Source organism: Zea mays, chromosome 10, assembly GCF_902167145.1.
Source record: "Zea mays cultivar B73 chromosome 10, Zm-B73-REFERENCE-NAM-5.0, whole genome shotgun sequence".
NCBI lineage: Eukaryota > Viridiplantae > Streptophyta > Magnoliopsida > Poales > Poaceae > Zea > Zea mays.
The window spans coordinates 36004217-36019826 of record NC_050105.1 but is presented as its reverse complement, the minus strand read 5'-3'; the positions used below and the strand labels follow the sequence as shown (position 1 = coordinate 36019826).

At 48.7% G+C, this 15610-nt stretch overlaps 1 protein-coding gene and 1 long non-coding RNA gene across 3 annotated transcripts; both read right to left on the bottom strand.

Moving 5' to 3' along the window:
* Nucleotides 1-574: 574 nt before the first annotated feature.
* Nucleotides 575-1675, bottom strand: LOC103641009 (uncharacterized). Of its 2 annotated transcripts, XR_002265690.1 has the most exons (3): nt 941-957; nt 765-853; nt 575-687 (listed from the first exon to the last, which is right to left on the bottom strand). It is a non-coding gene; the product is annotated as an uncharacterized lncRNA (long non-coding RNA). The 2 variants fall into 2 exon arrangements; XR_002265689.2 differs by having other exon boundaries at nt 765-1675.
* Nucleotides 1676-1787: 112 nt separating this feature from the next.
* LOC103642379 (auxin-responsive protein IAA5) lies at nt 1788-3790 on the bottom strand. The gene is made up of 3 exons (XM_008665665.4): nt 3404-3790; nt 2731-2872; nt 1788-1983 (listed from the first exon to the last, which is right to left on the bottom strand). Exons 1-3 carry the CDS (start codon nt 3663-3665, stop codon nt 1788-1790), a joined length of 600 nt encoding a protein of 199 aa, XP_008663887.2. The 5' UTR covers nt 3666-3790.
* Nucleotides 3791-15610: the final 11820 nt, after the last annotated feature.

Genomic DNA, 15610 nt, shown 5'->3' with positions numbered 1-15610 from the left:
TCTCGGACTTCTTTCTTTGCTCCTTCAACAAACTTTTGCTTCTCTTGATGGACTTCATTGATCTCCTCTTTGGTTGATGGACGGCCACATGAGCTTGTGTTTATAGAAGGAACACTTCCAAATTTCCTATTCTAAAACAAACAGAGGATCTAATGTCACTTCAGTTGTAATCAAGCAATAGAAACTTACCACAAATAATAAACACAGCATACAATTTCAAATGAAAAGGATTGTGAAAACATAGTATCAATACATCACAGAATTCATTGAAGAAAAAATGTTTATTGTCAAATTATATACCATTTTCCTTGATTACTGGAATGTTTAGCTCCTTCTCTTCATCTTCATAATCAAGATCCATTATGTGAGAGGCAAGAAGCAAAAATGAGGTCAAGGAAACAAAATACTCCATAAAGAAATTGTTTAGATCAGTCTTACATGAAATAAAACTAATAAAAAATCAATGTTAAAAAGGATATTCATCTTCCTCGATTGGTTGCTCAACCTTGTAACCAAAGAAAAATACACTGGTAGTTTTCGATGTGTGTGACAGCTCACACTCTTTATTGAAAACCAAATCAATTTCTATCTAGGGGTATTTTTCAATAGAGAGGGTTCCAATAGCAAGCTTCTGGTCATCAACTTTGACATGGCACTTTCACTTTTCTTTGATTCCCTAAGTGCAGCCTACAGGATTAAATCCAAGTAAGTATACAGAGCAAATCCAACAGAGAAAAGTAAGTACACATTACAATGAGATTTACACTGGAAAGTGCAGGATAAAGTCATGTCCAAGCACACACTTGACAGTGGGTCCAGGCTTGACCTCGAGACCTGCAAAACACAGAGCAATCTGAGATAGATTATATGAAGAACACAAAACTGATGTTGTTAGAACAATCATTTCACAATGCACAAAATAAGAAATTTAGGAGCATACCTCTCCCTGCCATGTTGAGAATATTTGTAGTAGAACAAAAGAAGCAATCCGAGGAAGGATACAATACGAATGATCTGATGTTTTTAACAAAGGTAGCAGAAGAACAAACATCCTAATTCAATGGCATCACGTCCTATAAATAAGACCCTATTGAAACAGGACACATTGACAGATGCATGTTTTAAAAAGCTAATAACTGACAACAGTAACATAAGCATTTCCCTGCCTTACTTCATTTATAGAGACATCACTTTCAAATACCACTCTTTGATTATTGTCCTTTCAAATACCACTCTTTAATAAGACCCTAATTCCAGCCTAGCAATGCGAATAACATCTTTGATTATTGTCCTTTGTGAATCGTTGAAGCCAACAAATTTCACTCTTGCGGCTCTTGCGGGCAATGTAACTCAACACTACAATTGGAGTACAATTCACTAAGAGAGCAAGATTATGGTGAGAATCTGAATAAATTTGCCAAACACTAAATTACTACATGCTCCAAGCGACTAAAACACAACCACCTGGCTGACTTCAGTTGTTGTTGAAGCCTAGCATGATGCACTTTAATTAACATGAAGTACATGGAAATAGATGGAAATGGCGGCGGCTGGCATACCTTGGTGGCGCTTGTTGGTCTTGCACTGCGGGCACGCCTGGGTGTCATCCTTGCGATTGTACTCGTAGCAGGGGCGGCACATGGGGAAGCCACAGAAGGTGCAGAGGTCGCTGTCCGCCGTGGTGCCCACGCCGTGGCCACAGATCTAGCATACATGTCCAACTACATGCTTCCTCGAATTATTTGCACAGACGCAAACAAACCAAGCCCCCAAAAAACACATTCAGTTCAATCCCCAAGCGAACAAACCGCGGACGAATACCCTCCTCCTACTCCTATATTCCCCAACCCTCGTCCCCTGAAATGTGTGCTCCTAACAAATTCAGTTATGTAGCAACATTCAGTTATGTGCCACACTACCACGGCAGTGGCTGCATCAGAGCCCCTCATGATTTTGAGCTTCCGGCAGATAGAGGTAAAATAACTGCAAAGGAACAAACAAGGTCAGCACTTGCATCTTGAGTGGTATCTTGTACTGATATGAAGCTTATACATGGTAATCAGCTTACCAAGATATAGAACAGATATGTTCAATACCTACACCATAAGTACATTGTGCATTTTTTCATCCTTTTGTTATTTGCATGTCACCGTAGCTAGTTGAGGAAAAATTAACACTACAGCGAGCTACTGATGGTATAACGTAATGCATTCACAAGTGGAGAAATAATGTGAACGGTATTATTTTCATAGTCATATAATATGTCAATAACATTAACAACAAATAAACTAAACTTTGTTGGGTTGATCCCAATTGATTCAATTATGGACCGAGTCGATCCTATCCTGTCATAATGTGCCCTGATCAGGGGGCGTAACAACCTATTGGTTGTGGCTCCCTCTCGCACCGTGCATATAAAAGGGGAAGAGCAACCGGTATGGGACCCAATGTTCGCTGTTACCAACTCTTCCCCACACGAAAACACTGATCTGATCTATTCTGTTCCGCAGTTAGTGAAGGGAAGCCTGCCACCACACCTCACTGCCCCTGTGTGAGACTGTGAGGCCACCGCCGTTCCTCTTTGTCGGTAGGCAAAAGAACCGCCCTAATGGTGAGCTCCTCCAACTCTGAAGGTAATCTACTCTATGATTTAAGCATACAGAGGCTAGGGTTAAGGGCAAGGTCTATAGTTATATTGAAAGTAATATATGACAATATAAAGGTACTTACTCCCAGGGAAGATCACCGACAAGCATCCAGTCTGCATCCTTATCCTCATATGTAAGGACATACTCCTGATCTTTGAGGGCATCCACCTTTGAGCCATTAGTCAGTCTGTCTTTGCTCGATGATTTATGCAGACCACTTTGACCTTTAAAATCACAGGCTAAGTAAATATCCTTGTGAAAAAAAGATATACTATGCAAAAACTGTTCAGTGATTTGTATGGCATTTAGTTTCTGTTCACACATTAATGATTATTTGTTAGGCCGTGAAAACTGTGCGTGTGCCCCAATTACTTGTCCGTTAGTAGAGCTACACGGAACTATGATAAAAAAAAGAGCAGTGCAGCCAAGTCAGGTGGAGTTCGTGGCATGATAAGCAGAAATATCTCGTTGTGCACAAAATGACCGTATGTTTTGTATTGTGCCTGGTGTTTGTTTATGATTATACATGCATAACACATCGATGTATGAATGCTATCTTCATACAAGTCTTATGAATCTTTGTTTCAAGAAAGCAACTTTTATTCGACAAAAATATTCAAACTCCTACTTATTTGTAGTATTAAATCCTAGTACATCACAACGGATCCAATCGACAAGCTTCGAGAAATGTCCGTGAATGCAACATACAAGAGGGAAAAGCATGGAACAGAGGCATAGAACCGAACACCACTCACCAGCGATGAAGCAGCTGAACATCTTCTCGAGCGCCAGGGAGAGGTCCTCGTAGCTGGAGTACATCTTGATGTCCACCTTCCTGAGGTAGGGCGCGCCATCCATGCTCACCTTCACGTACATGGGCCCAGCTCCGGATGCGGCCTCCTCCGTCGGCGCCTTGCTCCTGGAGGCGGTCGCGGCGGCGAGGGTATTCTTCCGGTAGTTGCGCACGGGCGGCCATCCAACCACCTGCGCTCTGCACGGATCGAGAGCGCACTGCATCGGTCACCCGCCCCGGCGGGGTCCAGCGGCCTGCGAAGATATCGAGGTCCGGCGGGAATAGGGACTCGACGGCGAGGTCGGGAGGAGGAGCGCGACGCGGGGGCCTGCTGCTGCGCCGCCATCTTTGCCTCCGGCGTCACCGTTGTCGTCATGGAGCCCGCGGGCTCGGTCACCTCGAGGTCGCAAGCCGCAAGGCCAGAGACGAACCTTCGTGTGGCGGTGGCCGGTGTAGATGGCGCGATGGCTACACAAGTGCGGATGATCGAGGGAGGAGGGCGCCCCCTATCCTTATCTAGGCAGAGGTTGCGGCGGGCGGCTGCCGCGGCGGCGGGTATCACGGCGGGCGGTAGGGGATTGCGGAGGGCGGTTGGGGACTGGGGATTGCGGCGGGCGGGCGTGGGGGAGGCGGGGGCAGTCTACATTAGGCTCTTAATAGTTGTAGAGATTTAACTGATGTTGGTTAGTGTGGTTAAACTGCTTATCATTATAGACTACTAGAATATGATATATGATCAATTTATAACTTAGATAAAAGTTGAGATAAATATTTATAGAATAACCTCTTATATGATTTATATTAACCAATTTATAATATAGTTTAATATTTTAATCATGCATATCTTTTAAAAGATCGTAACTCCTTAATCGTAACTCCGAACTTAGTAGTTCTCGAACCTGCGATCTCGTAGCAACACGTAGATCATTATTATTCTGTTTGTTCTTATGTTTGGTGTGATGTTAATTTTATCTATACCATGTATGTGTTGGGGCGAAGGCGAAGACGCTACCCTTCGCTCCAGCCTTCGTCTTTCTCACTGCGCCAACGGAAGCAGAAGAACCGGCGACGTCCACCCTTCGCCTTGTACACTACGAGACGAAGGCCTACGACGACGTCGCCCCGTCCCACGTCCTCACCCGGCCTAGAGGCCCACGTGGGATTCGGCCCATTGTAACAGGCCCCGCACGGAGAAGCGTGTTACGGGCCCGATTTGTAATAGCTTTTCTGTAATGACAGTCTGTAACCCTCCTTTATAGGAATATTCCAGGGATAGTCCAGGTGCCTGAGGGTACATGCGTCCTTACATTGAGACATTGGGCACTCAGGCACCTATAAATACCCCCGTACAGTGCCCTTGAGAGGCTGGATTAACAGAGCTATTGCCATCTCGAGTTGAAACCTTGTTTACGTTGCTTTCATCCCCCCGTTGGATCAACTTGCCCAGGAGAGCAAGTTCGAACATTTGGCGCCCACCGTTTGTGCCACGAAAAAACCACCCGCGATGGCACCCAAGAGAGCTAGCTCGAAGGCAGCCCCATCCGTTGATGAAGCAGCGAAGGCAGCGCTGCTGGCCGAGAAAAAGGGCAAGGCCCTTGTAGACACCACCCACCAAGAAGCCTGCGAAGACGACGCACTCAGCAAGAGGCAACACAATGAACAACCCACACCCGGAGGCAGTCTCCGCACCTGCAGCTCCGGAGGACAACCGCAACCTTCCCCAGGCTTCGCTCCATCGGAGGGCGGAGACGCCACTGAGGATGGCGAAGTCATCGGCATTTCAACAGAGGAACAACTACAGCTGCGGGCCTTGCGCATCAAGAACCGCAACCTCCAAAAGCAGAAAGATATCCTCAAGGCCAAGCGCCAACGTGTCTCTGTGCAGGCCAAGGTGCGCCAGATGATACGCGACGAGGAGCAGAGGGCTCAAGAGCTTGAGCAAGAGATTGCGCTCATGTAGCGCGAAGGCCAACTTGATCTGCAACACGGCCCACCCCTCCAACAGCGCGCACCATTCGAAGACCTGTTCATTCCTCAGCGCGCACCCGTCATCCCGCACGCCACATCATTCCAAGGTGTCAACTACCTTGACGAGCGGAGTCCCCTGGCGCCGCACCTGCAAGTGTCACCATGGCCCGCCAACTTCAGGGCAGGGACCCAGCACAGTATATCATGAGCTATCAAGTCGCCGTTGCATCATCCGGAGGGGACGACGCCACGATGGCCAAATCATTCATCATCGCCCTCGAAGGCCCGGCTCTCACCTGGTACACCAGGTTGCGCCCATTGTCCATCGACTCCTGGAGAAGTCTCCGGGACAAATTTCTGCTCAACTTCCAAGGGTATAGCCCAGACACTGACGCCTTGGCTGAACTGTCACTCTGCAAATAGCTGGAAAGAGAAACTCTGCGGGAGTACTACCGCAAGTTTCTAACTCTCAAGTCACAACTGCCTTCGGTTGATGACCAAATCGCCATTCACTACGCCATCAGTGGCCTTTGGGCTGGCGTCCTTTACAGCCACTGCGTCAGAGATCCACCCAAGAACCTCCAGGAGCTGTATCAGCTATTCGAAAAATATGCCAGATCCAAAGAGCTCCACCAGCGCAAGGTCGAGTCCTAGAGGAAACCCAAAGACCCTCCGCAGTCCAGCCGAACGTGGACGAGACCATCGCAGTCAGACTCCGGTCGGGACGGCCGCAGTCAGCAGCAGGTACACAACATCGCCAACTAGCACCCCGCTGGTGAGGCCCCCCGCCACCAAGATTATCCCCCCTAGGGCCGCGGCAACGGAACTCGTGGTCGGGGTCGAGGACGGGCGCAGCAGCCGCGCAGATTTTACTGCTTGTTCCACGGCGAAGACTGCGCGCACCCAACAAGGGACTGCCGGGAAACGAAGGCCACCAGAGACAGGATGTCTCGGGCGCAACCAGCCGACAACCCAAGAGTTGTCGCTCACACATATCAACAACCCCCACAACCCTACAACCACGGCCCCGCTCAGCATCCACCTAACCACGCATACCAACATCACCAGGAGGTACAAATCGTACCTCCCCGAGTCCCACCTCCACACCCGCAATAGCCAAACATCCACCACCCCAACCACCCCCAAGCACCAAAACAAGAAGACTTCACTGATCAGTCGTATCACGGAGTCATTCACATGATCAATGGGGGGTCCAGCGTCGACTTCGACACGAAGCGACAGAAGAGGGACCACTATCGCAGCATCAACCATGTCGCCGTCACCGGTCCAGTCGTGCAGACAAAGTGGTTCATGTGCCATTGACCTTCGACGCCAGAGACGTCGACCTGCGTAGCACACCCCACATCGACGCCATGGTTATCAACTGCAGCGTGGCAGGCTGGGACCTGCACAAAGTCTTAGTTGACAACGGCAGCTAGGCGGATATCATTTTCCTCCACGCCTTCGACCGCATGGGCATCAGCCACATCTTGCTTTAACCTTCGGACAACCCCCTGTATGGCTTCGGCGGCAAGGGCACCTTTCCTGTCGGCAAAATAGAGCTACCCCTCTCCTTCGGTGTAGCACCTAATGCACGAAGTGAGCAAGTCACTTTCGACATCGTCGACATGGTGTACCCGTACAACTCCATAATGGGTCGGGGCTCCATCAACAAGTTTGAGGCAGCCATTCACGGACTTTACCTGTGCATGAAGATCCCGGGTCCGCAAGGCGCGATCACAGTCTACGGCAACCAGCAGGCCGCGCGCAACATAAAAGAGACTTCGTTCCAGGGCAAAGGAACGTACACTGACTCACGGCGCAGCGCGAGGTCCCCGAGGCTACCAGCCCAACTACCAAAGAGCATGAAAAGGCACAGCTGCAGAGCAACGATGGGACCAAGACTGTTCCCCTTGACTAGGCAACGCCCAAGCAAACGGTCATCATAAGCAAAGACCTTACTTCGCATGACGAGGAGAGACTCCTCTCCTGTCTGTCCAAAAATAAGGACGTCTTTGCCTGGTCCGCCCTCGACCTGGTCGGAGTCAGTCGCTCTATCATCAAGCACATCTTGGGAATCGACCCTTCGGTGAGGCCAAAGAAGCAGCGGCTGCGCAAGATGTCTGATGAGAAGACAGAAGCCACTAAGGCCGAGGTACACCGCCTGCTTGAGGCCAACTTCATCGATCCAGTCACCTACCCTACGTGGCTCGTCAACGTAGTCATGGTGCAAAAGAAGAGCGGCAAGCGGCGGATGTGCATTGATTTCACCAGCCTCAACAAGGCCTGTCCCAAGAATAATTTCCCACTGCCTCGGATCGACAAGATCGTTGATAGTGCGACCGGGTGCGAAGTCATGTCACTCCTTGATTGTTTCTCCGGCTACCACCAAATATATATGAAGGAGGAAGACAAGGCCAGCACTAGTTTCATAACACCCTTCGGCACGTATTGCTTCATCAGAATGCCGGAGGGACTTAAGAACGCTGGGTCCACATTCTCTCGCCTCACCAAAGTGGTGCTCGAGAGCCAAGTCAGCAGAAACATATTTACGTATGTGGATGACATCGTCGTCGCCAGCAAAAGCAAAGAATTCCATGTGGGACGTATAGAAGTCTTCACCAGCCGCGCGGGGGATCGGAACATTCTTGGGCCATCGACCCCCGGTAACCTCCAGCATTCGCGCCGAAGACTCCTGGAGCTCGGGCGAAGACATCCTTCCCCCGAGGGCTATGCACGTTCCCATCAAATCCACAACAAAACAATCAGACACCCCCATTCCCCCCACTATAGTACCTAATTTTCTCTTCTTAGTGGCCGGGGCAGCCTCCTGCGAAGGCCCTTCCTCGGTCACGCCCATCGGTTTCTTCCCGCGGCGGTCGGTGGCGTCTTCCCCGAGATAACCACCATATGGCAAGCGGTTCAATTTGAGGACCCAATTCAATCTGTCATTGGACCCATGGATATCCTAGCTCCGCAGACCCTCTGTCTTCGGCACATAGCGCCCCACGATCCTCGCCGCACCGTCCTCCGCTTCACGCACGAATGCGGCGGGATCTCGGCCACGCAAATCCAACGCGAAGGCAGGACTTCGCACCCGTTGCCCGCCCCGGGAGGGCATCTCGCGAGGGCATACTTCGCCCAGCGCCCAGCCATGCACCAAGGGCCATACCCCATACCCGACAAACTCCTCAACTAAGTCGCGCCCGCTACTCATGCGGACAGTGCGCCGAAGGGCTCCTTCGTCTTCATCATCCTCCGCCACCTCAAACTGTGGGTACGCTACGTAATAATGCGAGCACAAGACGGCCACGAGGAGCCCTGGGTGGTCTTCGACTGTGCCTTCGGAAACATAAAACCAGAAATCCCACCAGTTGCACCACTTATTGCGGGTGCAGGGAACCAACTCCACGACTTCCATCGAAGTCTTCCCAGTCCTCGGGGTAAATGTGCACGATCCAAATTGTGCAATCTCATGTCCAATTTTCCACTTTTGCCAATGCAGACAGTAATGCTTTGCGAAGATCTCCATAGAGGGCTGACCACCATATGAAGTCATCGCCCAGACATACTTCGCCAGGGCCACCACGACATTCGGCGTCAGCTGGTGGACCTGGACCTCGAATCTCCGCAGGACCTCCTCCACGAATCGATGTGCAGGCAGATGAAAGCCAGCGGTGAAAAACGCTTCAAACACGACCAGCTCGCCCTCCGGCTTGGGGACCTCCTCCACCCCCGGAACACGCCCCACTCCGCTGCCAAAATACCCAAGTTGCTGCATATCCTGAACGCAGACCGAGGAGATCTACGACACGCCAAACTCCAGTGTATCACCAGGATGTAGCGATTCCACCGCCAAGTCGCTCAAAGTGTCCTCTGACGATGCGGTGGCCGGCGGGGTACTCGCTGCAAACGAGGAAGAGGACGGCATGGCTACGTACCGTCGGCGGCGGCGGGCGGTCTGCTTGACGCGGGCCAGATCTCCGACGAGCAGGAGCAAGGAGGGCAGGCGAGCGGACAAGCGGTTTCAAAAGGAGGCTAGGGTTTTGTGGCGCAGAAAGTGCACTAGAACCGCGCCGCGCCGCCCTTCTTTTTATACACGGGACGCAACGCTTCGGGAAACCCGCAGTCCAACAGTACCGCGTCCGTCAACGGTCACATCAAAAACCCCCGCGGAACCATTTCGAGCGAGGGCAGCGTCTCCACGATCTAGCGACGTCTTCGGCACCAGACGACTCAGTCGAACTGGTCCCTCGGAGGACAAATGTTGGGGCGAAGGCAAAGATGCTACCCTTCGCTCCAGCCTTCGTCTTTCTCACTGCGCCAACGGAAGCAGAAGAACCAGCGAGGTCCACCCTTCGCCTTGTACACTACGAGATGAAGGCCTACGATGACGTCGCCCCGTCCCACGTCCTCACCCGGCCTGGAGGCCCACGTGGGATTCGGCCCATTGTAACAAGCCCCGCACGGAGAAGCGTGTTACGGGCCCGTTTTGTAATAGCTTTTCTGTAATGATAGTATGTAACCCTCCTTTATAGGAATATTCTAGGGATAGTCCAGGTGCCTGAGGGTACATGCGTCCTTACATTGAGACATTGGGCACTCAGGCACCTATAAATACCCCCGTACAGTGCCCTTGAGAGGCTGGATTAACAGAGCTATTGCCATCTCGAGTTGAAACCTTGTTTACGTTGCTTTCATCCCCCCGTTGGATCAACTTGCCTAGGAGAGCAAGTTCCAACAGTTTGTTTGTATTGCTACGACTAGCGTGAGGTTTCGAGGATCTGAAGAATCACCCTGGTACCTGCAATCTCAAGTCCCAGGCAAGTTGTGCCCTTGATCCACTTTTGTTACCCAATAATATTCTTTATTATCACTATTCAATGCATAGGTTTAATTTTGATGAGACCCAATAGGTCACCCTAGTCTGTTTATCCTGTTTACCTTGTTTACCCCTGAATCATTTGGGTAGTTATGCTATTGCATTATTTGGTTTTGGGTTAATATTTCATTATATCCATGTTCCAATTATTTTGTTATTCTATTTATGTTCATGTTAATTGGAACATGGAGCTTAACCTGAGAAACACGTGCCACCACAAGGGTGGAATGGGACGCCCTTGGCTGACTAATTAGGAAAGCTAGTGGAAGACTACCTTACCCGTAAGGGGCAAGGGCAGTAGGGGAGTTGCATGCAAGGAGGTTCTCGGGTTGATTTTGTTGCGATGGCGGTCAGACGAGGGATTCTTGCAAGTGCTCTTTCCATAAACTGTAGCGGGTTTTCGGAAGCTAGTGGAACATTGTAAAGGCCTCGTAGTGGATCCCTAGCCATTCACCTCGGTAGTGTCTAAGGGCCTTGCAAACCCTAGCAACATGGGATACATGACTTGTGGGTACAGGGTACAACCTCTGCAGTGTAAAACTGGTATACTAGCCGAGCTCACTGTCATGAGCAGCTCAGAACTCTCGCATGATTAATTTATGGAACTTAAATTTAATTTGTCATATGCATTGCATGGGATTGATTATTAATTTGTTCTATTATTATTTATTATGGTTTGGTATTCACTTACATTTAGTAACTGCTAATAAAATTTTGACCAACTTATTAAAAGCAATGCTCAGCTTTAACTTCTATTGTTGATCAGCCTTACACATCACATGAACTCCCACCTTTGGTGAGATCATGCCACATTATTACCCACAACTTGTTGAGCGATGAACATGTGTGAGCTCACCCTTGCTGTCTCACACACCCCCCATAGGAGAAGAACATGTGGTTCAAGAGGAGCCACAGCGAGGAGTTCGATTCGAGCTAGGTGGCATCTCCCAGTTGACTTTCTGGCGCCAAGGATGGATTTTAGTTCGATCTATATTTATATTTTATTTTGTAAGACTTCCGCTATGTAAATAATACTCTGATTATTGTGACATTTATCTCTATACACTCTGTTATTGTATATGTTGTCTTCTTTGGCGCATGTATGAGATGCACTCGACTTTGTTCCTTAAAGCCCGGGTGTTACACTCTGTTTGACCATATGTCTGCGGGTGATAAGCTGAGCTGAACTTCAAGTGTGTGCCCAGAGCTTCATGCAACTGCTGCAAAAAATGAGAGGTGAACTGAGTGCCTCTATCTGATACTATCTTCTTTGGTACGCCATGCAAGCACACAATCCGAGACATGTATAGTTCGGCCAACACTGCACTGTTGTAGGTGGTCTTGATTGGTATGAAATGGGCTGCCTTTGTCAAACGGTCCACTACTACCCAGATGGAGTCATAACCAGTACAAGTGCGAGGCAAACCGACTATAAAGTCCACCTGATCTCATCCCATTTCCACTGAGGGATCTGCAACAGCTGCAACAAACCTGCAGGTCTCTGATGTTCTGCTTTAATCCTCTGACAACTGTCACATACAGCCACATACTCTGCTATCTCCCTTTTCATACCGTACCACTAGAATCGTTTCTTTAGGTCTTGGTACATCTTCTCACTACCAGGATGTATAGAATATGCTGTCTCATGAGCTTCTTTGAGAATTAGTTCTCGGATCGATTTGATGTCAGAACACAAAGTCTATCCTTGAACTCACTCCTTCCGCATCTTCACTGAAATCCTTGCATTTTCCATCTATGATCAACTGCCGGATCTCGTTGATCTTTTCATCATCCTTCTGACCCTTCCTGATGTCTTTCTCTAGAGTGGGTTCCAACTCAATTGTCACTGCTTGAGTGTTGTTCAGAAATCCGAGACTCAGTCTATCGAATTCCTTCGCTAGCTCATATGGCATCGGGTGAGCGGCCAACATATTAACTTGACTCTTTCTGCTAAGAGCATCCGTAACCACGTTTGCTTTGCCTGGGTGATAATGAATCTCCAGCTCATGATCTTTGATCAACTCTTGCCATCTTCGTTGTCTCATGTTTAGCTCTGACTGAGTGAATATATATTTGAGACTCTTGTGGTCCGTGTAGATATCACACTTCTGCCCATACAAATAATGCCTCCAGGTCTTCAACGCATGAACCATGGCTGCTAATTCCGGATCATGAGTAGGATAATTCTTCTCATGAATCTTCAACTGGCGGGACGAGTATGCCACTACTCTCCCTTCCTCCATTAACACACATCCCAAGCCAGTGTATGAAGCATCACAATATACTGAGAATGGCTTGTGAACATCTAGTAGAATCAATGCTAGTGCCATCGTCAATTTCTCCTTCAATGTCTCAAAGGACTTTTGGCATGCTGGGGTCCACTTGAACTCAACCTTCTTTGCCAACAAGGCTGTCATTGGTCTGGCAATCTTGGAGAAACCTTCAATGAAATGCCGATAATAACCAGCCATTCCAATGAAACTCTTGATTCCTCGAACATCTTCTGGTGCTTTCTAGTCCAGAATAGTTGCTACCTTCTTCGAATCCACAACCAATCCCTCTTGGTTTATGATGTGACCCAAGAACAGGACTTCACTGATCCAGAACTCGCACTTGCTAAGCTTGGCATACAACTAACAATCTCGTAGTCTCTGAAGTACTTTCCTCAAATGCTCCTCATGCTCTTGCTCATTCTAGAAATATATAAGAAAATCATCAATGAACACCACTACGAACTTGTCGAGGTAGTCTATGAACACACTGTTCATTAAGTACATGAAATAGGTTGGCGCATTCGTCAAACCAAATGACATGACCATGAACTCATACAGTCCATACTTGGTGACGAATGCTATCTTCAGTATGTCTGAAGGTCGGATTCTGAGCTGATGGTAACCTGACCTTAGATCTATCTTCGAGAACACACTGGCTCCTCTCAACTGATCGAATAGGTCTTCAATTCTGGGCAGGGGGTACTTATTCTTGACAGTAACCTCATTCAAGGATCTGTAGTCAATGCACATCCTCTTTGTACCATCCTTCTTTTCCAGAAATAGCACTAGGGCTGCCCAAGGTGAGGTACTTGGTCTGATGTAGCCTTCCTCTAACAACTCATCAATCTACTTCTTGAATTCCACCAATTCTGGTCCAGACACTTGATATGCTCTCTTGGAAATTGGGGTAGTGCCTGGTATAAGCTCTATGGCAAATTCAACTTTCCTTTCAGGTGGCATACCTGGTAACTCCTCGGGAAACACATCTGGGAATTCTGATACTACATTGATAGCTTCTGATGGTTTAATCTCCTCAATATGGGCGGTGACTCAGTGACAACTTCCTTTCCTTGGTCCAGACAAGACCAACTCCACTAACACTTCTTCTCCTGATAGGGACACTAACTTCACCGTTATCTTGTCACAGCTAAGACTAGTTTGATATTTGGTTAGCCAGTTCATCCCTAGGATGACATCTATAGTTGCATCTTGGTTACCCATAACTATTAGATCAGCGGGGAACTCTACCCCCCTTATTTGAACTCTTGCACTAGGGAAAATCTATCTGTTTGGGTTCTTCCACCAATCGAACTAACCCTCATAGGTGGATACATGGGTGCTACTGGTATATTATGTGATTCTACCCATGACATAGTCACAAAAGAATACGTTGCTCCAGTATCAAATAACACATTTATAGAATGGTACTCGACTGAAAACGTACCTAGTGCCACTCTTGGAATCTCCTTGAATGTGTTGGCCTCCAAGTGGTTCACCTTTCCATATTGGGCACGAGGCTGCCCATGGTTTTTACCTCCTTGCTGCATTGCATTCTGTCTGACTGGGGCATTGGGAGCTGGTTGCTGCTGAGCTGCTTTCTTTGGGCAATGATTGCCCAATGACCTTGTTCCCCCACAGTGGAAACATGCACGACTTCCTCCTTGCGCTGGCGCTGCTTGGTTGTTTTGGTTGGTTGATGGGACAGGAAGGCGAGGTGCCTGGTTTCTATGATGTTGTTATTGATTTCCTCCCTGCTAGTTGTTCTGACGGTACTGCTGCTGCTGCTGCTGAGGAAACTACCTCTGGTACTGCTGTGGCTGGTTCTGACGCTGATGCTGGTGCTGGTGCTGGTGCTGGTGTGGTTGACCTTGCTTGAATTGCTGAGGTGGGTTGCCTGAGTTGCGGGGACGGCTGCTACTCCCAACCTGAGATCCACCAATCTTGCATTTCTAGTCCTCCATCTCCCGACGCTTCCTTTCAGTCATGATTGCTGTAACACCCCAGTGTTACTTAGGGTTTTTCCCCAGTGGCCCAACTTGTGACCATTATCACATGTGATTTTATTTAAGCAAGAGACATCAAACTTAAAGAACTAAAACCTAAGTTAAGTCTCTTTCATCTCAAAAGCCACACTCTAAACATATCATACACCTCAAGTGAGAAAAACATCTAAAACCCTAACACCTTTCAAATGGGCCATTTAAGCACATAAAGGGAATTGGAGAAAAGACTTGGGAAAAACACAAAATTTTGATATGAACCAATTAACAAAGTTTTAGTGCACTAAATAACCTACAAAATGTAGTAAGGAAGATTGGTCATTTGAATTTTCCAAAATCCCCAAAACAGCCCATGAAGTAATGCCCTATGGAAAAATTCAGAAATTCAGAAATCTAAATTTCAGCCCTTTTCAAAGACCGACTGTGTTCTCTATTTTTCAAAACTTGAATCAAATAAGTCCAAATATAAAGATGGCGCCAAATTACCTTGAACATGCCCTGGAAAAACTTGGGAGCAAGACTCAGCCGTTTGACATGATCTTGGCACGGATTTACCTCGGAACTCGGTCTTGTGACACTGGAACATTGACGAGGCGACAACTCTCTGCCCTTGACCCGAAATCGCTCGGCTCCACGTGCAAACAACAGAGCTTAGTCGGGGGAACAAATCTTACACAGCGATGTTGCCCAAATTCACGAAGATCTGCGCCCTATCAGCGTTAGAACACGGGCAGAAGCAATGGTGCCACGTGCTCGACTGTGGCTGACATGCTTGGTTCACGCCAGTCCGTGCACCCGTGCCACGCCGTGCGCCTCCTCCCGCCCGCGCTGGTCCACGCCCGCCCGTGCACCGCGCCTACGTCTATAAGAGTAGGGAAGCCTCGGCCGTACTCCCTCCGTGCCTCACCTGACTCCCCAAGCCCAGTACTTAGCTCCGGCGAGCTCTGCGCCACCCGCCAAGCAGCCCGAGCCCTCAGCCACCATGGCCAGACCACTCCCGGCCATCTTCGCTCAATCCCGTGCCTCTGCTAGTTTCCCCAAAGCCC

What these genes read in the sequence shown, in the direction of transcription:
- LOC103642379 (XM_008665665.4), bottom strand. Translation starts at nt 3,665, where the DNA reads ATGCAGTGCGCTCTCGATCCGTGCAGAGCGCAGGTGGTTGGATGGCCG. An exon ending in GTTCAGCTGCTTCATCGCTG is followed by an intron (nt 2,873 to 3,403) that starts GTGAGTGGTGTT and finishes GTGATTTTAAAG; the next exon opens with GTCAAAGTGGTCTGCATAAA. An exon ending in GTCGGTGATCTTCCCTGGGA is followed by an intron (nt 1,984 to 2,730) that starts GTAAGTACCTTT and finishes GTTCCTTTGCAG; the next exon opens with TTATTTTACCTCTATCTGCC.